A 25,949-nucleotide genomic window follows, 5' to 3' on the forward strand; every position below is an offset into this window, starting at 1 on the left:
ATTGAGATCTGTAATCCTTGAGAACCAGACAAGCAAGAAGATGAAGACATCAGAGGTAAGGAGCTGGGGGCCCTTGGAGCTTATAGAGGTTGGAAACACCTCTCAATGTGTAATAAGGATTTCCATGGAGTAAACGTTAATTTCCCTCTGTTAGTGAAACCCTGCACAGACTGGTATGTCAGAAGTGGCCAGGAATGTGCACACATGGGGAGGGTTTGGTTGTACCAGTGTTCTGAGTTATCCCAATGAAAAGGTTTCAAAGAGGTACAGAGAGGACATAGCCTTTTTTTTTTTAGCTTTTATTAAAAATATATTTGGTTTTTATAGAAAGGCAGATTTATAGAACATAGAGAGAAATCCTTCATTGATGCTTCATTCCCCAGATGGCTGCAACAGCTGGAGCTGAGTCGATCTGAAGCCAGAAGCCAAGGACTTCTGGGCAATCTACATGTGTTTAGGGTCCCAAGGCTTTAGGGCCTGCATCCTCCACTGCTCTCCAAGGCCATAAGCGGGGAGCTGGATGGGAAGTGAAGCAGCCGGGATATGAATTGGCAACCATATGGGATCCTGGCATTTGAAAGGTGAAGATTTAGCCATTGAACATTGTGTTGGGCCCAGGACCTATCCTTTGTATGAACTCTGGATACTAAGCATTAGGATGAAAAATTATTGGGGCCAGAGAGGTGGCATAGCAAATTAATCCTGTGGCATTGGCATCCCATATGGGTGCCAGTTTGTGTCCCAGCTGCTCCACTTCCTATCCAGCTCCTTGCTTATGTCCTGAGTCTTTCAGACCCTGCAGCCACATGGGAAACCCAGAAGAAGCTACTGGTTCCTGGCTTCAGATTGGGCCAGCTCTGTCCATTGTACTATTTGGGAATGAACCAGTGGTTGGAAGTTCTGTCTCTTTTTCTAGTTCTTTCAAGTAAAATTAAAAAATCTTTTTAAAAAATGGGATTGGCACAATAACCTAGTTGCTAAAGCCTCGCCTTGAATGTGCCGGGATCCCATATGGGCACCAATTCCTGTCCCAGCTGCTCCACTTCCCATCCAGCTCCCTGCTTGTGGCCTGAGAAAACAGTCAGGGACAGGCCAAAGCCCTGGGACCCTGCATCTGCATGGAAGACCCGGAAGAAGCTCCTGGCTCCTGGCTTCGGATCAGCTCATCTCCAGCTGTTGAGGCCACTTGGAAAGTTAACCAGTGGACAGAGGATCTTTGTCTCTTTTTTTCCCTATAAATCTGCCTTTCCAATATAATAAACCTTAAAAAAAAATTAAGATGGTGATTCCAAGGTCTCAGTGAGTACTCTGGTGCTTCATAACCCTCACCTCCATACTCTCAGCATTAAGGGGATGGTTAGCTGTCTGGGATGCCTGATCTCTACATATTTTAAAGTTCATTCCAGCTAAACCATAACAACAACCATAATGGTTTGTGGCTGATGCTGATTAACTGCCACAGACTCACAGTCAAGTTCGTTATAAATTCAAAAGGACATTACCACCACCACTTCTCATGACTTTATGTTTATTGAACACTCATAATGTTCCATCCCCTCAGCTCTAATGATGGCATCATTTCTCCTGCCCTCCCCCATTCCCATCCCCAGATCTTTGGGAAAAGCTTCATAATCACATCTGACCCTGAAGATGCATCACGTAAAGATGAACTTACTTAATGGGGGCCTTGGAGTGTTTGGTCTTTGGCCAGTCGGTCCCTGGCACAACTACAGAAATATATATATTTCTCTCTCTTTCTATATATATTAAATCTCTGCTCATGTCTGTACAGTATTGATCTCTACTGATTACTTAAAATAGAACCTGATTTCTCTCCTCTACATTATCTCTGAATGCAAATGGCCTTGCAACAGAAGGAGGTCCTGCTTCACAGATTGGCCATGAATCCCCTAGAGCATTTTAAGTAGTTGCTTGGAAATTTGCACAGCAATCTAATACCTACTTTACCTTACAGCTATTGTCCAGAAAAAAAGGACAAGGGCAGTTGGTATGCTTGGGAGATGACATTGAAACACCCAGAAAACCAGTCAAAATATTAGTAGCCATGACAAGTGTTTGGAAAGGGGACTCTATTCTCCAGGCATTTCAGACAGCTATCCTGGGCCCACCTGAGGAGTGCTAGCAAAGACAAGAGTCCCCCTAAAAGCACAGATGGTCTGAGGATGCTTTGAGAAGTTGTGAAAAGTGATGACCCTGGAGTCACCTCTTCTGCATTTGCTGTGCCTTCTGTACAATGGTGTCTCTTTAGCAGTTAAGTGGCATTTCCTTTCAACCATGTGGGTTTCAACCATGTTGGATTTCCTTTGCTGCTTTGAGAAGGTGGCATGACAGAGCAGCCCAACCCAAGGAAACCCTATCCAGTTCAACCATCAGGCGAGGAGCTAATAGCTCCTTTGAATGTGATGTTGACTTCTCTTGCAGCACAACGCTGACACGGGTATGCTTCATGCCCAGAGGACTGCTTTCTCAGACACTTCTGGGCAGAGCAAACGCTTCCTAATGGCCAGTGAGCCAGCCATCAGAAAAGGATGCCGGCTCAAATGGCTAGTAAAGCATGATCCCACTAATGAGGAAACGATTGATTGTATTTTGCTGGTGACTGCTGATCATGGGCTTAAGACAGGCTCTGAGGGTTGGGGTCAGTGGGTGTAGGATGGGCCTGGGGAGCATCTTCTCCAGGCAGCTGGTCAGGGACCTCAGGGACCACCCAGGACTGCTGATTAACCTTGTCAGGAGCCTCCTGGGCCTGGGGATTGACCTCTCCCGGGAATTGTCGAGATGGTTTATCAACCTCAGGGATATCCTGAGACCAAAGATTGATTGCAGCAGCCTCCTGGGCCAGCCTGCTAACCTCCACAAAGAACTCCTGGCAGGGCTGATTAAACTCCTCAGGGATTTCCTGGTTTGACCTGTTGACCTCCACAAAAGTTTCTTGGACCTGGTCTCCAACCTCCATGGGGAACCCATGGGCCATTTTGCCAAGCTCCACAGGGACCCCTGGGCACAGATGGCTGACGTTCTGAGGGTTCTCCTGGCAAGGCTGGCAAACTTCCTCAGAGACTTTCTGACACAGCTGGTTGGTCATAGGACATGGCTGCTTAACACTGTCACATCCCTGCTGGTATGGCTGGCTGATGGCAGGGATTGCTGGGCATGGCTGGCTGGTTTTCTCAGCAACTTCTGAGCATGGCTGGCTGGTGTCAACAGGTGGCTGCTGCAGAGACTGGTTTGGATCAGAAAGCTCTTGCTCCCCTTCTGTGAGGAGCTCTTGTGCTCCAGCTCCAGAGGGAAGCATTCCAAGGCCTTGGCATTCTTCAGTCACATGTGAATTTAGGGTGGGTTGATCACTGAAGGCAAACTGGGAGTTGGCATCCACTGTAGTAGGAGAGGAAGGACCAGCACTGGACACTGTGCTAGAAGGACCACTACTGTCTGTAAATCAAAATTAGAAGACCAAATCAGAGAAGCTGTGGGAACAGGCTTCATCTTATCCATATGGTTCAGATGCTAGAATGAAAAGCCTATACTACTAACCTGTAATACTAATGTCTTCAGGTAAGAGAGACTGAACTCTTTATTGACCTCTGAAAGGGGGGCACCCTACTTCTCACTTTGCAAATATCCTCTAAATCGATGGCATTGTAACAGCAATTATAGCATTATAATATGAAAGATTATAAAGCAAAGAACACAGTATATTTTCATTAAAGAATCTAGAAAAGTTGGCAAGCCTGAACCTGCAAGGGCTCAATCAGTCATTGAGTTTAATGCACATTGGTTACAGACTATAAAGAGTCAGAGGAGGCAGACCATAGGTAGAACAAAAAAAAGAGAAACTTGGGGGCAGACACTTGGCACAGTGCTTAGGATGCCACATAGGGTGCCAGCCTGGCACGATAGCCTACTGGGTTAAGACCTTGCCTTGCATATGTTGGGATACCACATGGGTGCTTGTTCTCATGCTGACTGCTCCACTTCCCACATAGCTCCCTGCCTGTGGCCTGGGAAAGCAGTCAAAGATGGCTCAAAGCCTTGGGACCCTGCACCTACTTGGGAGACCTGGAAGAAGCTCCTGGATTTAGACTGGCTCAGCTCTGGCTGTTGCAGTTACTTGGGGAGTAAAGCAGCAGATGGAAGATCTTTCTATCTCCTTCTCTCTGTATATCTGCCTTTCCAATACATAAATAAATAAATATTTTTAAAAGATGCCATTTGGGATGCTCATGTCTCACACTGGAGCCTAGATTCAAGTGCTAGCTACTCTCCTTTTTCTTAATGCTTATTTATTTAAGAATTATTTATTGTTATTGAAAAGGTAGATCATATTGACAGAGAGGAGAGACAGAGATCATCTACCCACTGGTTCATTCCTCAAGTGACCACAGCGGCCAGAGCTGAGCTGATCCGAAGCCAGAAGCCAGGAACTTCTTCTGAGTCTCCCACGTGAGTTCAGGGTCCCTAGGCCATCTTTGATTGCTTTCCCAAGCCATTAGCATGGAGCTTGATCAGAAGCGGAGTAGCTGGGTCACAAACCGGAAAAAATATGTGATCCCAGCACTTGCAAGGTAAAGATTTAACCATTGAGCCATTGCGCCAGGCCCTACCTCTACTTTAATTCCAGTTCCCCGCTAATGCATACTCTGGGAAGGCAGCAGATAATTGTTCAAGTACTTGAGTCCCTGCCACCCACAGGGGGACTAAAATTGAGTTTCTTGCCTCTGCCTGGCCCAGCCTGCCTGCTGTGAGTATTTGGGAAGTGAACTAGCAGGTAGAAGATTTCTCTTGAGGAACATGGTTTTAGACTAATGGGCTTGAAAATCATACAAAGACTATTTCTGGTCAGACAAGTTGAATACAAAGATGATGTTTACCAATGAGTATATACAACTAATTATAAGTCAAAGGTGGCAGATGAGATGGAAAAGATAAAGATGTAAGCCTAGGAGCTGCCATTGTGGTACAGAGGGTAGCCACTGTCTGCAATGCCAGCATTCCAAATGGGCTACAGTTCAAGTCCTAGCTACTCCACTTCTGTTCCAGCTCCCTGAGAAGGTCTGAGAAAGCTGAACATGGCCAAGATCTTTGGTTTCCGCTACCCATGTGGAAAACCTGGATAAAGTTAGTTTCAAGCCTCTGGCTTCTGCCTGGCCCAGCCCTGGCCAGTAAGGCATTGGGAAGTGAACCAAGAATGGAAAATCTGTCTCTAATTCTGCCTTTCAAATAAATAAATCTTAAAAAAAAAAAAAAGGTGTAAGCTGAGCTTTACACAAATATAGAAGTAGCCTGAATATCCAGTGAATGGTCTGATTTAGATAGATTCAATGGGTAAGACAAACCGTAAAGGGAGAAGAACAAGATTTCTAAGAGCACCAAAACCATAATTCTTCAGTCCTCCTTGAAAAGATAGAACAAATATTTATTTCCCTTTAACTCTTTTTTTTAAAGATTTATTTATTTTTATTGCAAAGTCAGATATACAGAGAGGAGGAGAGTTGGAGAGGAAGATCTTCTGTCTAATGATTCACTCCCCAAGTGACCACAACAGCTGGTGCTGCGCTGATCCAAAGCCATGAGCCAGGAACTTCCTCTAGGTCCCCTGTGCGGGTGCGGGTGCAGTGTCCCAAGATTTTGGGCCGTCCTTGACTGCTTTCCCAGGCTACAAGCAGGGAGCTGGATGGGAAGTGGAGCTGCTGGGATTAGAACTGGTGCCCATATGGGATTCTGGCACATTCAAGGCGAGGACTTTAGCCACTAGGCCACAGCACTGGGCCCAATTTCCCTTTAATTCTGATCTAGCTCTCTACTAATGATCTGGAAAAGCAGCAGAGGTTGGCCCAAGTGCTTGGGCCTCTGCACCCATGTGGGAGACCTAGAGGAAGATCCAAGTTCCCAGATTTGGCCTGGCCCAGTCAAATCTTTACAGGCATCTGGGTAGTGAAGCAGTAGAGAGACTGATCTCTCTTTTTCTTTCTCTCTCTCTCCCTTTGTATAACTCTTTCAAACAAATAAGTAAACTTAATTTTAAACAACAAGAAAAAAGGGAGGGGCAGCATGGTATGCTAAGCTAAGCTTCTGGATATGGCACTAGCATCTTATATGGGCACAGGTTCAAATCTCAGTGGCTCCACTTCCCATTCAGCTCCTTGTTTATGATCTAGAAAAGCAGTGAAAGATGGCGCAAAACCCATGTGGGTGCAGGGGCCCAAGGACCTGGGCTATTCTCCGCTGCTTTCCCATACCACCTCCCGGGAGCTGGATTGAAATGGAGCAGCTGGACATGAGCTGATGCCTTTTGGGATGCCTGCACCACAGACAGAGGATTAGCTTTCTACACCACCGATCCCTTCCTTCCTTGCCCCTATGGGAAATTCTTGATGTCAAGGAGGACAGTTACTTCCTCACCCATGGCACATGATGAATGCCAAAATTCTGCAGCTGGTAACCTCTATGCTGAAAACATCTTGCTTGAGTCATATCTAAGTACAGTCATGAGGTTCATGGGATTCCAGTGATCCCCTAGAGGCAGCATGGTAAGCATCTTCCTTTACTAGTGCCTCCAGCTCATCTCTCCCACCCTACCATCACCCTAAAAACAGTAGGGTTTGTACTATTATCGAGAACACTTAGGAAGGGGCCTGGTATAGTAGCAGTTAAAGTCTTTGCCTTGGACATGCCAGCATCCTATATGGGCGCCAGTTATAATCGTGGAAGTTGAGGATGGCTCAAAGCCTTGGGACCTGCCTCTGTGTGGGAGACCCAGAAGCTTCTGGCTTCTGATCAGCTGAGCTCCCGCTGTTGCGGCCACTTAAGCAGTGAATAAATGGACAGAAGATCTTCCTCTCTGTATATTTGACTTTCCAACAAAAATAAATAAATTGGTGTGGTGGCCTAGTGGCTAAAGTCCTCGCCTTGAACGTGCCAGAATCCTATATGGGCACCGGTTCTAATCCCAGCAGCTCTACTTCCCATCCAGCTCTCTGCTTGTGGCCTGGGAAAGCAGTCTCCCTGCACCTGTGTGGGAGACCTGAAGGAAGTTCCTGGCTCCTGGCTTCAGATCAGCAGCACTGGCTGTTGCACTCATTTGGGGAGTGAATCATCAGATGGAAGATCTTCCCCTCTGTCTCTCCTCCTCTCTGTATACCTTACTTGGCAATAAAAATGAAATAAATCTTTAAGAATAAATAAATAAATATTTTTAAAGTATACTTAGGATGTGTTAGAGATGATACAGAAAAAAGGAAAAATAAACAGCACTGCCAACTCGAACCACCAACTGAAGATAATGTTGAGAGGTTCTAGTCTCCTGTTCCTAGTGCTTTATACATGTAGGCTCCCTTCCTGACTCGTCCACAGGAGAGACAAAAGAGGGCCTGGGAAGAATGAAGCCCCTATCCTGTTTTGCCCAAAAGGGTTGTCCTCTGTCATCTTTCAGGAGCTTCTTCAAGGACTAGGAGGTCAGAGGTGAAGAGTGTGCTGACAAATACTGCCTTGTGTTGGAAACAACTGAAGGGACAGCCCTGGGCCTTCAGCCCTTATTTTCTTTTCCTTTATGTGACAGGTTCCTCATCCAGCCAGTTCCTCTGTGCCTTTTGATCCTTATCTGGACAGTTCTAGAAGGGTTACTTACACCAAGGGGGCTTCTCAGAGCGCTGCCGGAGCTGTAGCGGAGGCGAATGAAGAGCACGGGGTGGTGAAAATGGGCCATCTGAGGCCTGGTTGCTGTGCATGGAGTCAAACAGGGCTGGATAAGGACAAGGGGAAGAGGGGAAAAAAAGACACATGAGGAAAGAACCCAAGAGTCAGGTTTTCAACCCAAGTCAAAGCCAACTTACTCTTCCTGTGACTGACAAGTCACATTTCCTGTTTTCTTTTTTTTGTTTTGTATGTTCCGTTTCTAAACTTTATACTATGGACATATTCAAATGTATCTTTAAAAAGGTAGTTGCCGGGCCTGGCACGGTGGCGCAAGTGGTTAAGGTCCTCGCCTTGCACGCCCGGGATCCCATATGGGCGCCGGTTCTAATCCCGGCAGCCCCGCTTCCCAACCAGCTCCCTGCCTGTGGCCTGGGAAAGCAGTCGAGGACGGCCCAAAGCCTTGGGAACCTGCACCTGCGTGGGAGACCCGGAAGAGGCTCCTGGCTTCGGATTGACATAGTATCGGCCCATTGCGCTCACTTGGGGAGTGAATCATCGGACGGAAGATCTTCCTCTCTGTCTCTCCTCTCTGTATATCTGCCTTTCCAATAATAAAAATAAATCTTTAAAAATAAATAAATAAATAAATCTTAAAAAAAAAAAGGTAGTTGCCAAATGCAGTCAACACTCATACACCCATCTCCTAGACTTAATACATTAACAATTTGCCATATTTATTTATTTCTTCCAGTTAAAGTTCTTTAAATATTATGAAGTAAATCACCTCTACTTAGATATAGGTCTCTAAAACAAAAGAAAAGTTTTGGGGACTAGCACTATGGAATAGCGGCTAAAACCACCACCTGCAGCCTTGGCATCGCATACGGGCACTGGATCAAGTCCTGGCTGCTACACTTCCAAATCAGCTCCCTGCCAATGTGCCTGGAAAAGCAATGAAAGATGGCCCAAGTCCTTGGGACCCTGCACCCACGTGGAAGACTTGGAATAAGCTCTTGGTTTCAAACTGGACCAGCTCAGGACATTGTGGCCATTTGGAGAGTAAATAAGGGGATTCTCTCTCTCTCTCTCTCTAATTCTGCCTTTAAAAAGCTGAATAAAATTAAAAATAATTCCCTGTTATCTGATATCCAGCCCACACCTAAATATCTTATTTCCAAAATATCTTTTTAGTGGGATATTACCATAAAGCATACACAGCATTGTTATGTCTCTAAAACCTTTTTAATCTACAATAGTGCTCCCCTCCCATGTTTGGGAATAAATCCACTGTTTTGCACAATATAATGTCCCATATTTTGGAGGTGTGTGGATGCACAAAACTACTACTTCCTTTCTTTTTAAGATTTATATTACTGGGCCCGGCGCGGTGGCGCAAGTGGTTAAAGGTCCTCGCCTTGCACGCCCGGGATCCCATATGGGCGCCGGTTCTAATCCCGGCAGTCCCGCTTCCCTTCCAGCTCCCTGCCTGTGGCCTGGGAAAGCAGTCGAGGACGGCCCAAAGCCTTGGGACCCTGCACCCGCGTGGGAGACCCAGAAGAGGCTCCTGGCTTCGGATCGGCATAGTATCGGCCCGTTGCGCTCACTTGGGGAGTGAATCATCGGACGGAAGATCTTCCTCTCTGTCTCTCCTCTCTGTATATCCGCCTTTCCAATGAAAAAATAATAAAAAATAAAATCTTAAAAAAAAAAAGATTTATATTACTAATTAATTAATTAATTAATTAATGGAAAGCCAGATACACAGAGAGAAAGATATTACATCCACTGGTTCACTCCCCAAGTGGCTGTAACAGCTGGAGCTGAGCCAATCTGAAGCCAGGAGCCAGGGATCTCTTCTGGGTCTCCCACGTGGGTACAGGATCCCAAGGCTTTAGGTCATCCCCAACTGCTTTCCCAGTGATTTCAATGAAGTTTCTAGATCTTAGCTTTAGCTTGGCCCTGCCCTGGCTATTGTGGCCATTTGCGGAGTGAACCAGTAGACAAAAGATTCTTTTTCTGTCTTGTTTACTATACCTCTGGTTTTCAAATGAAACAAATAAATCTTAAAAAAAAAAAAAAAGAAAGAAAAAAAGAAAAGAAAATTCCTAGAAAAGTAAATTCATATTGATACTTTCAATTCAAATTTTCAAATTACACCTTACAACATTTAAGTCTTTGAAATTTATACATGTATCTAATTTACCTTACTTTGAAAATACTAGTTCCTAATAATATGAACATACTTAGTTATTTGTATTACCCTGCAATCCACATATAAATATTGCATATATTGGTAACACTACAGTATCATATCACTACTGATGAGTTATCAAAGGATAATTAAGATTGCTTTACAGTTTTTTCATCCCAGCAAAAGATTTAAAGTTGTCAGTATCAACTATTTTTCAATTTAAGATTTGCTTTCTTTCCTTTTCAATTTTGTTTAAATATTATGAAAGTATTTACAGGAACATAAGGCAAAACTAAAGGAAAATGAACACTTGGGAAAGTCTGAGTTCTGGGGATAGCACTGTGGTAAAGTGGGTAAAGCCATCACATACAACACTACGATCCCACATGGGTGCTAGTGCTAGACCTGGGTGCTCCACTTGCCATCCAGCTCCCTACCAATAGCCTGGAAAAACAGCAGATGAGGGCCCAAGTGCTTGGGCCCCTGCCTCCACATGGGAGACCCAGAAGAAGCTCCTGACTCCCAGCTTTGGTCTGAAGCAGCCAAGGCTTTGTGGGCATCTGGGGAGTGAATTCCTCCCACTGTGTGTGTGTGTGTGTTCCAATCTTTATGAAACTCCGCCTTTTAAACTAACAAAAACAAAGAAGCCAGAGGGGGCAAGCTTTTGCCTGCAGCACCAGTATCTCATATGGGCACTGGTTTGAGCTCTACTTTCTCCACTTCCGATCCAGTTCCCTGTTAATGGCCGGCAAAAGCAGTAGAACATGGCCCAGCTTGGGCCCCTGACCCACATGGGATACCCAGAAAAAGCTGCTAGCTCCTGGCTTCAGCTTAACTTAGCTCTAGCCACTGTGGCTATCCGGGGAGTAAACTAATGGACAGAAAATCTCTGTCTCTCCTTCTCTCAGCAAATCTGCCTTTCAAATAAAAATAAAATAAGTAAATACATAAAAAAGAAAAAGAAGGAAAAGTTGTATTTCCTGGGCCCAGCACCTAGGGACTAAATCCTCACCTTGTGTCACTAGGATCCCATATGGGCAACAGTTTTTGTCCTAGCTGTTCCACTTCCCATCCAGCTCCCTGCTTGTGGCCTGGGAAAGCAGTAGAGGACAGACCAAAACCTGGGAACCTGCACCCACGTGAGACCCAGACCTTGCACCTGTGTGGGAGAAGCTACTGGCTCCTAGGCTTTGGATTGGCTCAGCTTTGGCCATTGTGGCCACCTGGGGAGTGAGGCATTGGACAAAAGATCTTTCTGACTGTCTCTCCTTCTCTCTGTAAATCTGACTTTTTAATGAAAATAAATAAAATGTTGAGCCCAGTATGGTAACCAAATGGCTTAAGTCTACGTCTTACATGACCCAGGATCCCAATGGGTGCCGGTTTGCATCTCGGTTGCTCCATTTCCCACCCAGCTCTCTGCTTGTACCCTGGGAAAGCACTAGAGGACAGCTTTTCCAATAAATTTTTTTTTTTTAATTTTCAGTGTATTTCCTTCCTGCTGTCATATAACCTCATTCCTTTTGGTACCACCAGAGTAAATCACTTTCACTAATTTCTAGTTTATACTTTCGGTATTGCTTTTTGTAAATATATGTGCATATATTTTTAATTTTCTCTTATTACTTACAAAATAGCTAAACTTGTAACCAGATATGGCCTAGCATATTAAGTCATCACCTGCACTGCCAGCATTCCACATAGACAGCAGAGGATGGCCCAGGTGCTTGGAACCCTGCAACCACAAAGAAGGGCTAGGAGAAGCTCCGGACTCCTGGCTCTGACCTGGCACAGCCATAACTACTGCAGCCATTTGAGGAGTAAACCAGTGGATGAAACATCTCTTGTTTAGCCTCTGCTATGTTTCTATGTAACTTTTTTAAATAAATAAGTCATTTTTAAGATTTTTTTAATTGCAAAGTCAGATATACAGAGAGGAGGAGAATTGGAGAGGAAGATCTTCCGTATGAAGATTCACTCCCCAAGTGACTACAACAGCCAGTGCTCTGCTGATCCGAAGTCAGGAGCCAGGAATCTCCTCCTGGTCTCCTACATGGGTGCAGGGTCCCAAGGCTTTGGGCTGTCCTCAACTGCTTTCCCAGGCCACAAGCAGGAAGCTGGATGGGAAGTGGTGCTGCCAGGATTAGAACCGGTGCCCATATGGGATCCTGGCACATGCATGATGAGGACTTTAGCTGCTAGGCTACTGCGCCAGGCCATGTTTTTTTGTTTTTGAAGCTTATTTATTTGAGGACCCGGCGCGGTGGCCTAGGTGGCTAAGGTCCTCACCTTGAACACGCTGGGATCCCACATGGGTGCCAGTGCTAATCCTAGCAGGTCCACTTCCCATCCAGCTCCCTGCTTGTGGCCTGGGAAAGCAGTCGAGGATGGCCCAAAGCCTTGGGACCTTGCACCTATGTGGGAGACCTGGAAGAGGCTTTGGGATCCTGGCTTCAGATTGGCTTAGCTCTGGCCATTGTGGCCACTTGAGGAGTGAATCATTGGGCAGAAGATCTTCCTCTCTGTCTCACCTCCTCCCTGTACATCTGACTTTCCAATAATAAAATAAATCTTTAAAAACAACAAAAAATTCAGATAAACAACAACAAAAAACCCAGGTAGCCTATGATTGAATTCTGCACCTTTAGTTTTCATTTAATGTATATCCTGAATTACTCTATATTAGATACAGCTTCCCCATCAGTTTTAACAGATCAACTGAGTGGATACACAATAGTTTTTCTCAACTACTCTTACACTGAAGAACTCTTGGGCTGCCACTATAGATACCATCATAATGAATGACCTATGCAAGCATCATTTCAACTTTGTGCAGAAAAAAAAAAAGAATCAGAACAGATTCCTAAAGGCAGGCTGTTGGATCAGAGGTCAACTCCATGTATAAATCTGTGACATGCTACAGATTTTATAATCATAGAAATACAATCTGTGCATTCCCATCAACAGTGTACTGGATTTACTAGCTCATCAGACTTGTCAAGAGAGCGTGCAATCAACACACCCTCTTGTGTTGTAGGATTTTTTTAGACAGTTAAGAAATAATGTTTTGGGCCCGGCACGGTGGCGCAAGTGGTTAAGGTCCTCGCCTTGCACGCCCGGGATCCCATATGGGCGCTGGTTCTATCCCGGCAGCCCCGCTTCCCTTCCAGCTCCCTGCCTGTGGCCCGGGAGAGCAGTCGAGGACGGCCCAATGCTTTGGGACCCTGCACCCACGTGGGAGACCCGGAAGAGGCTCCTGGCTTCGGATCGGCATATCATCGGCTGTTGCGCTCACTTGGGGAGTGAATCATTGGACGGAAGATCTTCCTCTCTGTCTCTCCTCTCTGTATATCTGCCTTTCCAATAAAAAAATAATAAAAATAAATCTTTAAAAAAATAAAAATAAATAAATAAAAGAAATAATGTTTTAACATAATAACTTCTGTGATCAGGGTTGGGCATAATCAATATGTATAATGATCATTGGTATTTATTTCTCTGCAAACAATTTATATTTTAAAATCAAGACTTTAAAATCATTTTTAAGATTGATTTTTATTTTTATTGGAAAGGCAGATTTAAACTGGGAAAGAAAGACAAAGATTTTCCATCCACTGGTTCACACCCCAGACAGCCACAGGAGCCAGAGTGGAACTGATCCAAAACCAAGAGTCAGAGCCTCCTCCAGTCTCCCAAATGAGTACAGGGTCCCAAGGTTTTGAGCCATCCTCTATTGCTTTCCTAGTCTATAAGTAGGGAGCTGGACGGAAAGTGGAGCAGCCAGAAAATGAATTGACAACCATATGAAACTCTGGCACAGGATTAGCCAGTTGAGCCACCATGCAGGTCCTGTAAAATCATTTTTCTTTAAGCATCACAAAAATTAACTTAAAAAATTTAACATGAAAATGTACACGACCCAACTTTTACATCATTGCAAAATATAAGGTCCTTTTGGAGAGGGGATAAGGATTTCTTTGCTGCACACCCATTACTACACTTGTTCCAAGGTTTCTAACACAATGATACTATTTCCTCATATTACCACCATTCCAATATTGTTCTGCTGTCTACTACTTGCCATCTCCACACATTCATCTATCACAAAATTCACAGAGCAATCAAATCCTCGCAGTATTCCCTGGACATGTCTGCCACCATTTAATTTTAATGTTACTTCTTGTTCATAAATTTTTTTCAACTTGGGAGGATGAGCTTCGCTCATGGCAGCCACTCAGGGTGCTCACAGAGTCCTAGAAGCAGGATCTGCAGCATCCTTGTGCTCCATAAATTATTTGTTTTCATTATTATTATTTCATTTTATGACACAGTTCCATAGGCTCTGAGATTCCCCCAACCCCTCCTCAAGCCCTCTTCCCATATTGATTTCCTCCATAGTATTACAGCAGCACAGCTCATAACCAGTCATAATCCCATCACTGCGGGAATGAACCATGCAGAACGTCCAGCATCTTATTGTCCGGATAAATTCAACAGTTTCATTGGGAGACCATCTTTGATCCGAATGTAGAGCTGGCAGAGTATCATCCCCTCAAATGAAAAGCCATAATAAATTCAACAATAGGAAGAAACATGGAAATTTACAACATCATGAAGTTAACTGACATGCTACTGAGTGACCAATGTGTTAGAAAATGGAAGTTCTTATCCACATCCTATAACTACTTCACTGACATCTCAATTTTAGTTTATACACAACCAACTGCTGTAAACCTTAACATGGTTATAGGGTACTATTCAGCTGTCTCACGTCTTTTTTTTTTAATATAAATTCATATTTAAAGATCATGTTCATAAAAGTTTCTTGAATTTTAGAATACTAAAAGATACCATACTTTGCCCATTTGTCGACATTTCAGCTGTTTTTATTGTAGTGTTTTTTCATGGAGCCAGTGCCATGGAGTAGTACACTAATCCTATACTTGTGGAACTGGCATCCCATATGGGCATAGGTTTTAGTTCCAGCTACTCCACTTCTGATCTAGCTCCTGTTAACGTACCTAGAAAATTGGTGATGGGCCTGGCGTGGTGGTATAGCAGTTAAAGTCCTCGCCTTGAATGCACCAGGATCCCATATGGATGCCTGTTCTAATTTCAGCAGCTCCACTTCTCACCCAGCTTCCCATCCAGCTCCCTGCTTTTGGCCTGGGAAAGCAGTCAAGGACAGCCCAATGCCTTGGGACCCTGCACCCGCATGAGATACCTGGAGGAAGTTCCTGGCTCCTGGTTTCAGATTGGCGCAGCATCAGCCGTTCTGGTCACTTGGGGAGCGAATCCTCAGAAGGAAGATTTTCCTCTCTGTCTCTCCCCCTCTCTGTACATCTGACTTTGCAGTAAAATAAATAAATCTTAAAAAAAAAATGGTGAAAGGTGGCCCAGGTCTTTAGACCCCTGCACCCATGTGGTCGGTAGGGTACCCTGCCTGGTGCGCAGTCCGGGGCCCGTGGTAGGCAGTGTTACCTTGATTTCAGTATCACAGTTTGGTAGAACATTTTCAAAGTGAAAAGTGTGAACTTTTTAAAATGCAGGAAATGTCTTAATGTCTCCTTCATTTTTTGAACCATTCAGCAAGTACAGAATTCTTACTTCATTTTTCTGTTAGTTGTCTTTTTAGTTGTTTGGTTGTTTTAATTTTTTAGTTGTTTCTGTTAGTTGATTTTTCTGTTACTTGTTTTTTATGTTAGCATTGTAAACATGTCTTGTGCTGCTGCCTGCTGGCCTCCAGGATTTACAAAGAGAAACCTGCTGTTACCTTGCATGTGGCAGATTGCTTCTCGCTTGCTGCAATCAAGACTGTCCTTTGACAATCTGACCCTAAGGTGTCTCCGTGTGGCTCTCTTTGGATTTATCCTTATTGGAATTAGTTGAGCTATATTAACATCTGGACTCAGATATTTTGTCAAATTTAAGAAGTTTTTAGCCCTTTCTTCTTCAAATACACTTTCTATTTTTTTTTAAGAAAGATTTTTTTTAAAAAGATTTATTTATTTTTATTGGAAAGGCAGATACAAAGAGGGGAGGAGAAACAGAGAGAAAGATCTTCCGTCTGAGGATTCACTCCCCAAGCGGCTGCAACCGCTAGAGCTGAGCCAATCTGAAGCCAAGAGCCAGGAGCTCTTCCAGCTTTCCCACGTGGGTGCAGGGTTCCAAGGCTTTGGGTTGTCCCAGGCCACAAGCAGGGAGCTAGATGGGAAGCAGGGCCACTGGGACTAGAACTGGCACCATACGAGATCCCAGAGCATGCAAGGTTAGGACTTTAACCACTACGTCATCACACCAGGCCCCAAATACACTTTCTTTAAGCATATTCTGGTTTGCTTGAAGGTCCCTTGATTCATTCCACAAGTGACTGCAACAGCTGGTGCTGCACCGATCCGAAGCCAGGAGCCAGGAACTTTCTCCAGGTCTCCCAAACAGGTGCATGGTCCCAGGCATTGGGCTGTCCTTGACTGCTTTCCCAGGCCACAAGCAGGGAGCTGGATGGGAAGTGGAGCTGCTGGGACTAGAAATGGCACCCACATGGAATCCCAGTGCATTCAATGCGAGGACCTCAATCACTAGGCCACTGCACCAAGCCCAATATAGGCTATTTTTTGGAGTCTATGTTCTTTGTCATGTGTAGTCTCTGATGCCTCTGGTCCTTTAACTTGCACTCATTTTGTATTTTGACAAAGATTTCCTTGAATGTCAGGAACCAATAAAGGAAGAGAAAAAATGAAAGTGTGGGCAGGTTTAGTAAGCTATTCCTGTGCCTAGGGCACCAGCATTCCATATGGGTGCCAGTTCTAATACCAGATGCTCCACTTCTAACCCAGCTCCCTGCTAATGCACCTGGGAGAGTGACAGAATTGGACCCCTGCATCTACGTGGGAGAACTGATGACGTTCCTGGCTTCAGACTGACCTAGCTCTAGTCTTTGCAGTTATTTAGGAGATGAACTGACAGATGGAAGATTTCTCTCTGCCTTTCCTCTTTGTAAATCTGCCTTTCAAATAAAAATAAACAAATAGTTTTTTAAAAGGAATTAAAGGAAAGCTCTTTGAGTGTTGTGAACTGGTTCCATGCTGAGCAACTCATTTATGTAACCAGACCATTTACAACTCTCCCCTTGCCTTCATTTCCTGCTCTTCCTGAATTCAGAGTTCAGTCAGAAGTGAAAACTTAGGATCTCATTAGGTCTTTTTTGTGCATGTATCCTTCCCATGGCATGTATATGAGATGCTAAGTTTCCCAGTCTAAGTTAATGTCATTGAATTTTCTGATTTTCTTTTTTTAAAAACTTTATTAATTTTTAGTAGAAAGGCAGAGTTATAGAGAGAGAAGCAGAAAAAGAGAGAGACACCTTTCATCTTCTGGTTTATCCCCCAAATGGCTACAACAGCTGGAGCTGGGCTGGTCTGAAGCCAGCAGCCAAGAGTTTCTTTTGGGTCTCCTACCTGAGTGCAGCACTTGAGGCCATCCTCCACTGCTTTCTCAGGCACATCAGCAGGGAGCTGAATAGGAAGCGGAGCAGCTGGGACTCACATTGGCACCCATATTGGATGCCAGCACCACAGGCAGAGGGTTTAACATGATAGGCCATAGTGTCAGTCCCTGAATTCTCTACTTTTCTAAAGAAACTTTCCCCCTTAGATTTTTGTCTTATAGTTTATGTACATCTTTTATTTGCCTCATCTACATTTTCCTGCCTCATACAGCAGTGGGAACTGAACTTTTAATAAAAGTTTTATTTATTGGAAAGACGGAATTACACAGAGAGGGAGAGACAGAGATTTTCCATCCACTGGGTTCACTCCAAAAATGTCTGTAATGGCTAGAACTAGGTCAGAACTGGGTCAGCAAAAGCCAGGAGCTTCCTCTGGGTCTCCCACAGGGGTCTTGGGGCCCAAGCACATGGGCAATCTTCCACTGCTTTCCCAAGTACATTAGCAGGAAACTAGATTAGAAGTGGGGCAGCTAGGACTTAAATCAACAGAAGGTGGCTTTATCTACTGTGCCACATCACAGGTCCCAGGCATTGAACACTTAAGGAATGCATATATAATTTTCTGCATATAAACTTTTCTACCCTGAATAAGTCCCAAGTTAGGCAGAACAAAGGTAGTGCCTAAGTCAGTCCTTTAGACAATCCACTGACAGGTTAGAAATAAACACAATTCTTTGAGAATAAGGTTTTCCTTGCTTCTTCTAGAACCAGGGACGGGACCAACATCCCACACTGAGAACATGGGCAGACATCTTCAAGATCACTACCAATGGGGACAGCACAGTGGTGCAGCACAATAAGCAACTGCTTTTGAAACCAGCATCCAGTATCAGAGTGCATGTCCCAGGCTCAGCTGCTCTACTTCTAAATCAACTTCCTGCTAATATAACTTGGAAAGCAGGAGAGGATGACCTAAGTACTTAGGTCCCATGTGAGAGATGCAGATGGAGTTCCTGGCTCCTGGCTTAAATGTGGTCCAAATCATATGTAGATCTGCCTGTTGCAGCTATTGGGGAAACAAACCAGCAGAGAGAAGATATTTCTCTCTTGTATACTGTCTTGCAAATAAATAAATAAATCTGAAATAAACAAAGACCTCCACTAAGTTGAAGTAGGGAGTAGAGAATTGGGGAAGGGACAAATAAAAGTGCTATAAAGCTTTCCTGCCATTTTTAGGTTGCTTCTTTCTGACGGAGATGATCTGACAGTTTTTGTCTGATGTTTTGGAATTTCTGAAAGGAACAAGTCGTTGGAGCAGTCTACCCACATGGATTCTTTACATTTAGATCTCCGATCCATATGCAGTAAGCTAGCTATTTAGATGCCCACCAATACTAATTCTTCTTGTTGTTTGTTTGTGCTAGAGATTTTCATTAATTTTTATTGGAAAGACAGATTTCCAGAGAGAAGGAAAGACAGAGAGAAAAATCTTCCATTCGCTGGTTCACTCCCCCAAATGGCCACAATGGCCAGAGCTGAGCTGATCTGAAGCCAGGAGTTTCCTCTGGGTCTCCCACGTGCATACAGGGTCCCAGGGTCCACTGAATTCTCAGGCCTTAAGTAGGGAGCTGGAAGAGAAGTGGAGCAGCCAGGATAGGAACCAGCACCCTCATGGGAGGCTGGTGCTTGCACGAGGAGTTTTAGGCATTTTAGCCATCACTTTGGCCCCATTAATTATTTTTTTATTTTATTTTTTAAATTATTTTTTAATAATCTTACTTAGTTGATTAGGGTACAAAGGGTCAAGGGCTACAGGGTAAAAGTGGGTAATACCATTGTTTCCATACTAATATCATCATTTTCCCCCTGTATCTGGGAGTCAGGGGAGAAACAAAGGGAAAAGCCCCACCCAGCCTTCCACCCATCCCAGATCCCCAACGTGAGGCATGCTCCGAGGTTCCTGCTCAAGCAGTTTTGATAGTTCATCAGTTCTGGATTGTTGCCAAACTTGCCGTTCCAATCGCAATGAAACCTATTCAGAGTCTATTGGCTGAGATAGTCTCTTCATGGTTGGGGTTCTGAGCTCAGCACCATTATTTTTATAAACTGAAAAAAATTATTTGACGGGGTGGGCATTTGACACAGCAGTTAAGACCCCACCAGAGATGCCTATATGCCACTTGTTTCCAGTTTGAGATCTGACCTTAGTCCTGATCTGAGTCCTGACTCTACTTTCAATTCCAGCTTCTTGCTGATTTGCACCTTGGCAGGCCACAGATGATTGCACAAGCAGTTGGTTTCCTGCCACTTACATGGGACACCTGGATTCGGTTCTAGTCTCCTACCTTTGGCCAGGCCCAAGCCTAGCTGTTGGAGTTATTTGGGAAGTTAAGCCAACATAGAAGAGATTCTCTCCTTCTGTGTGTCTTACATATACACACAATTTATCTGCTTTTCAAATAAAATGAAAATAAATATTTATAAGAATTTACTTGAAAAAGAGAGACGAGAGAGAAGCAGCATGCTAGTTCCCATCTGCAGGTTTACTTCCCAATTGCCTGTTAATGACTGGAGTTGGAAGAACAGCTGATAACACAACCCAGGTTGCTCACATGGCAGGCAGGAGCCCAGTAACTTGGGGACATGACTGCTGCCTCCAGGAAACTGGAATCAAGAGCTGAAGTCAGAACTGAACATCTTAACATCTAGAGGGAATTCCCACTCCTAACCACCTTTATACGTTATTACTTTCTCATGTTCAGGGATGCATGGGAGTGGGAGCAGAGGTAGGCATACAAAATTAAAGTAGTTTCCATACCTGCTGACACCTGTGCCTGGGCATCTGTGTGGCGTTGGCAGACTCTACTCAAAAACTCACTCACTTGACGCAGGGAAAGTGCATTATGCAGAGTTTCCAGTGGGTAGATGGTTGGCACCATGGAGCAGCCTTCAAATCCTATTAGGAAAGAGATGGGCAAAGTCAACATTATTCTTGCCAGATATACCATGTCTGGCCAAGAAGTATGAAGAGTCCCTAAGAGTCATTAGGAGTAGGGGGTATCCAAGATTTTCAGAAGAGGGAATTGTATACAACCACTAGGGAAGTCTGTTTTCTCTCATCTTTTGATCTTCTAAAAAGTCTACCAGTTAAGGCCTCTGGGTGAATCTAATCACCTCTCATCCTATGAAGAGACTGCAAGGTCCTCTGGGGAAAAAAATCAACAGAGTCCCAGGAGGGTAAGAATCAACACTGCTCTTGTACTTTCTTGGGGAATAAAACAAGGATCCAGAAGTAAAGGGTGACACTGGACATCTAACATGAGGTGGTGGGGGTGGGGACTCATGGAGCTGGGAAAAAATGGCAGACTTCAGGTGTCATGAAAAAGAGAACCAGATTAAGGAGGGAGGACATGGAATCTGAGGGGTTCATGCAAATTTAGAATGTGTGTAGAAAGACTAGAGTACTTGGATGCAAACTGGAAGGCATGCAATACATATGAAGCTCAGCCCAGGAAAATCACATGCATGAACAGGCAGGGGGATGGAAGCTCTTTCTTGGCCATTTCCTACACATCAAAGCTCTTCCCTTCTTATCTATTAGAAGGTCCCAGGCTTGCAAGGATAGCTGGCACTACATCAGGAAAATAAGGCAAATTTTATTTGTTGTAATAAATATTGAATCTCTGATCTCAACCCAACAATTACAGTGTAGGGTGTATCAGTGTGAGTAAGGTCAAGGATAAAAACTACATGTGTTACCCTACTCCCAGGAACTACCGCTGGAAAAAATAATCACATTGGAGGATCAAGAAGCATTTATTTCTATCACTTATCAGTTCTCAGTCTTTAGTATACATCCTCTACATCTCCTTAATAGGGTTGGAGTGGGCAAGACAGCAACATCTATGTAAGATTTAGTCCCCTGTTTATCAATGACTATAATCCATAACTCAAAAGGATTGTATTTGGCCATCTTATCACCTCTAGCCCTTGTTTGCCACAAGGATTCAACTGAGGTCTCTGTGCCTCAATTTTCCCCAAGTAATTGTGCAGCAAGAGGGCAGGAGAGGCACAGTCTCTTGTTCCTCAGAGTGTCTAGTAAAATGTCAGGATTTGAAGATGGTGCTAGCGGACAGTTAGAGGTAAGGACAGATTCCAAGGCAAGAGATTATTCCTATACTGAATAGAACTGGGGAATGGAGGAACTTCAGGAGGCTGTGAGACAATAGAATCAAAGAGGGATGAGCAGCCAAGGCTATAGCTACCAGGCAATCTGGGCCCAAAACACATACAAGCAACTAAACGCAAGTCATATCACCTTAGGGCAAATAGGAGAAAGGGATAGGTGGGCTCTTTTGCCAGAAGTGCAATAAGCAAAGCAATCAATCCCAGCCAGGGTAGTGGCAGCAGCCAGCTTGGTGGCAAGGGGTACCGTAGAGGCACTCGGGGTCATCCTGGCCTGAGCGCAGCCAGTTCCGGAAGAGGCGCAGGTGGTAGGAGCACTGGTGCAGATGATGCGCCAGCGTGGCATCCAAGGAGACTGGCCGGCACCCTGGGCAATCAGAGGAAAAACTGCGCAGCAACCGGACCACAGGGTGCTGGTCATCCAGCAGTTCTGGAGGGTGTGGGGGGATCACGGCAGGAAGCACAAAGATAAAGAGAAAGAAGAGGGAGAGACAATGAGGGGGGCACTGACAGGAACAAAGTTACTGGGAGGTAAGGGCCACTGAGATCCAAAAAGAGAAGCAGAGAGAATCACTGGGCATCTCTTGTAGGGAAGAGTGTAGCCGTTACATGGTGAGTCTAAAAGAAGTGCCTGGTGAGACCCTGTCACACAGCAGGGCCCTCCCCTTCCTCTCTGAGCATTGGCAGTGTTTGCATCATTCTGGACAAGCGTGAGCTGGCAGCTCTGTGGCGGGGAGCCTTGATTAGGGATCCGGAATCCTTTATCATTCTTTGACAAACCCTTGTTATTACTTTCTTTCCAAACAAGGGCACTTGTGAGGTTAGGACAGAGATGGAAATTCAAAGAACAGGGTCCTGATAGAGGTAGGTATCAAGATTATCCAAAGCTAAAAAGGCTTGTGAAGGTCCATGGTAGGCACTCTAGATGAGCTGCTGAGACAGCTACAAATAGGGCAGGTGCCATATGGCTGCTGGATTCTCTTAAAGCTGTGCATGAAAAAATGAAATCAATATGTGAATATGCCAATCCTGTCTCAGTTTCCTTTATTTTGCTCTTGTTCAAATAGGTTCAGGGGGCCTGGGCCATGGTATAGTGCATTAAGCCTCCACCTGCAGGGCTGGCATCCTATACAGAATCTGGTTGGAGTACCAGCTATTTCAATTCTAATCTAGCTCTCTGCGATGTGCCTGGCAAAGCATCACAATTAGACCCCTGCACCCACATGGGAGACCCAGAAGAAGCTCCAGCCTCCTGGCTCAGGACTGACCCAGCCCTAGCCATTTATAGCCACCTGGACAGATCACTCTGTCTTTCCTTCTCTCTTCATAAATCTGCCTTTCAAATAAATATATCTCTAAAATCCCAAATAGGTTCTTTAAAAAGTATGCCTAGACCTCACGACTTGGAGGACACTTTATACATCATAGGAGTCAAAAGTTAGCAACTTCTATATTTTCTTGCCACTTCAGCTAGGGAGTGGGACAGCTTTGATTCTGAACCCCTCATCGTTTCAGCTGCTGGGTAAACTTGGTGGGTGCATGCAATTCAGCTGCACAAGGCTGACAGTAGTGAATGGCATATGATGAGGAATATGGTAGGAATAGGAAAAGATCTTGGGAAGAGACAGGCGGTTCATAAGACCTGACATGAAGATGGGTAAGAACTTGAGCATAGGATGTTGGTACAGAGAACGCAGGGTAAAGGCAGCTGAGGGTGATCCATGAGACTACAGTTTCCAGAGACTTTAGCTCAGATGTCAGCAGAGGTTTCAGCTTTACCCAGGCTGGTCTGGTGAATGTACCAGCTTTACCAGGTCACTAGTGTGGGTCTCTAGAAGATAACGCACTTGACAAATTCAACGTGCACGGTATGACATTCCAGATTGAAGGTAAACCACAGTCTCTTTTCCCCTTCATCAGTTCTCTTTGATGAATTTTACGTGTAGTTTATTAACAGGCCATACTTTTGTGATGTAGCTACAGTATATGACAAAAACTTATCAGGAGCAGAGGGGTGGGATGAACTCAGAGCTGCTCTTCTGTCCAAACAGAGAGGCAGTATTGCCTTGTTCCCTTTCCAAAGCCAGTTCCCATCTTTCCTGATGCTGTTTCAAAGCCAGGCAAGCATGTGAAGGAGATGACGATGGGACTATAGGTTGGTACACTATGCTGTGACTATTCTATCATAAGCAATTGCAGAAAGAATATCTACTCTGTAATGGCTATGAGGTAGAGCCCTCATATTGTCCTGTGAGCCAAATTCAATCTAGATAATCTTCAACAAGAGATACAATAGCTCCACATTTCTCCTTTTGCCAGCTGGTAGATCCCAGATTCTGGTTTCTCAAGTACAATAAAAACAAGAGGACAGAAGACCCCAGAGGAAATATGCAGGATGCTAGAGTAGATCGTGAAATTTGTTTTCCTGCACTGTGCCTCAAATGTTCAGATCTTTTGTCCTCAACTCCTTTTGGTAGCATTAAATCTTTTCTTCAACTGGTGAGGCTGCTAACTAAAGCTTCAGGGAACTGAAGGTACACAGGTTTGAGGCTGTTTTATAAACCAGGGTCTTCTCTTAAGACTCTTAATAAACTAGAAGACATGTGACCTCACTCAGGTTTCAAGACTCAAGATCCTGGTAATATACTTTGGATCCTAATTCTAAGTCTGAGGCTTGGGGTTGATGCATTGGGTTCCACTCTGGGGATGACTGTGGCCCATGAAGGTCTGAAGAACTTAAAGCTAAATGAGTAGATACAGCCATGTGTCTCTGAGTGGGGACTCCTGATCCAGACACAAATGGGAGCGTGGGAGGTAGAACCAAGCATATACTGACTGGTTGATCTAGCAAGAGAATTCAGGAACATCTGGTGGGGATGTGTGACCTGACCGAACTAGTCTAGACACTGCCACTGACTATGCAGCAGGGGATCAACAGAGGGCAGTCTTCTAGCCAGGAAGAGAGGCAAGTGTTACCTCCTTTGCAGAGTCTCAGATCTTAAGGCAGAAGAAAACAATATCTAACAAAACCAGACTTACTCTAAGACAAAATACAACATAGAGACAGCAAACTAAGAACAAAAGGATAAAACCTCAGTACAGGGTAAACCCTATGAGGAGACTGCCAAACTTCAGCCTTTGGTTTACACAGATCTCCAAATGTTCATTCCTACCTTCATGTGGGCAGACTCAGTTCTTCAACACTGTTGAAGTATTATTCATGCCTAAGCTCTCTCCAGAAAACCTAGCAGGTGTCTCAACTCTCCAAACCTCTATGTGGGGCCATGTAGAAATCACATTTAAAAACTCATCTTTTCCTTTACTAGCTACTTCTTACTTTTTTTAATCCCATAACAACCTGGCCTTTTGCTTTCAGGTCTAGACACTAGGTTAGTAGTAACATAAAGCAGATGTCAGGAGCACGAGTCACACAAAATACACACAATGACAGGAGATGGCAATAGAGATAGGAAACTGTATACTCCAGACCAGCACCCTTACATTAGGCTTGGGAACTGGGAACTGCTGTATTACTCCAAAAGAGGAACAAACTAGTCACCCAACCCATCAAAAGGGTTGGAGAAAAACCAAAAAGACCAAAATTACATAAGCCTGGAAGTACCGTTCTCTTCCTAAAAAGGGGGAAACCATTACCATCTCTCTACAGAGCCTGGCAGTCATGTGATAAGAAAGGGAGAGATGTAATCAATGCATTGGTGGTGATGCTGACAAAAATGACATCATGGTGATGATGGTGATTATGAAAGTAAGACCCCAAGTTGCCACAAAGATAGGTCAGCCAGGCTGCAGCCAGGGCTAAGGTTATCACAAGGGAAGTGTCCCAGGAGGGACACTTAGAGAGTGGCTCACTCAGAGACAGCAGGGCATCAACACAGTGGAAGGAAAGGTATAGTCAGTGTCACTCAGAGGTTAAGAGTCTGGAGGTGACATGGTGAGGAGGAATGATGTTGAGTCAGAAGCAAACGTACCGTTAGTCGGATGCTTTGCAAACGACACAGAAAATCGTTTTACGGCCGGGACAAACAAGAGCTCTGGGGAGAAAAGACATCATGGGGATTATACCCACCCCTGTTCCCACCCTGTGCTCTGGAATTTGCCCGCAAATATACTCTGTACTTTAGTTTATATGAACTGCTCCCATTCCCACCCTTTAGGTTCCTGACTACCACACTGAATTCCTTCCTTTGGTGTAACCTCTCAGCAATTTTTATGTTATCCCTACCACAAATACGGTCCCGCAAAAAATCCTAATTTCAGCAGCATGTCTTCTTTCTGGTCATTTGGAAATAAAGTCTTCGGGGTGACTTTCAGTTCTTCCCTCAGTCTCTCTCTGTACCATCTTTTCTAGCTCAGCTGAGTAATTTCCTTGTGCCTGAACATGATTTCCTGTATTTTAATGAAGGTATCATTGCATTGCTCCTAACCATGGATCATCCTCCTCAGTCCTTA

General features: G+C 44.5%; 2 protein-coding genes across 22 annotated transcripts in view; both read right to left on the minus strand.

Annotated features, from left to right (window-relative positions):
• Nucleotides 1-1,272: 1,272 nt before the first annotated feature.
• PPIP5K1 (diphosphoinositol pentakisphosphate kinase 1) overlaps nucleotides 1,273-25,949 on the minus strand; it is a 50,331-nt gene continuing 25,654 nt past the window's right edge. For 11 of the 21 annotated variants that reach the window (XM_040970220.1, XM_040970215.1, XM_040970218.1 and 8 more), the window contains 3 exons: nucleotides 20,113-20,250; nucleotides 7,649-7,762; nucleotides 1,273-3,453 (listed from right to left, as the gene is read on the minus strand). In XM_040970220.1, coding sequence (XP_040826154.1) covers nucleotides 2,636-3,453; nucleotides 7,649-7,762; nucleotides 20,113-20,250 — 1,070 coding nt within the window. In that variant the 3' untranslated portion in view covers nucleotides 1,273-2,635. Of the gene's footprint in view, nucleotides 3,454-7,648; nucleotides 7,763-19,786; nucleotides 20,251-25,468; nucleotides 25,532-25,949 lie in introns of those variants that run through there. The other 10 variants (XM_040970212.1, XM_040970211.1, XM_040970204.1 and 7 more) reach the window with 2 other exon arrangements.
• LOC121149478 (small nuclear ribonucleoprotein G-like) lies at nucleotides 13,718-14,177 on the minus strand. Its single transcript, XM_040970224.1, has one exon. The coding sequence runs from the start codon at nucleotides 14,070-14,072 to the stop codon at nucleotides 13,884-13,886; it is 189 nt and encodes a 62-aa protein (XP_040826158.1). The 5' UTR covers nucleotides 14,073-14,177; the 3' UTR covers nucleotides 13,718-13,883.

This window comes from Ochotona curzoniae, unplaced genomic scaffold, assembly GCF_017591425.1.
Source record: "Ochotona curzoniae isolate NIBS_2020 unplaced genomic scaffold, NIBS_Ocur_1.0 scaffold_4701, whole genome shotgun sequence".
Taxonomy (NCBI): domain Eukaryota; kingdom Metazoa; phylum Chordata; class Mammalia; order Lagomorpha; family Ochotonidae; genus Ochotona; species Ochotona curzoniae.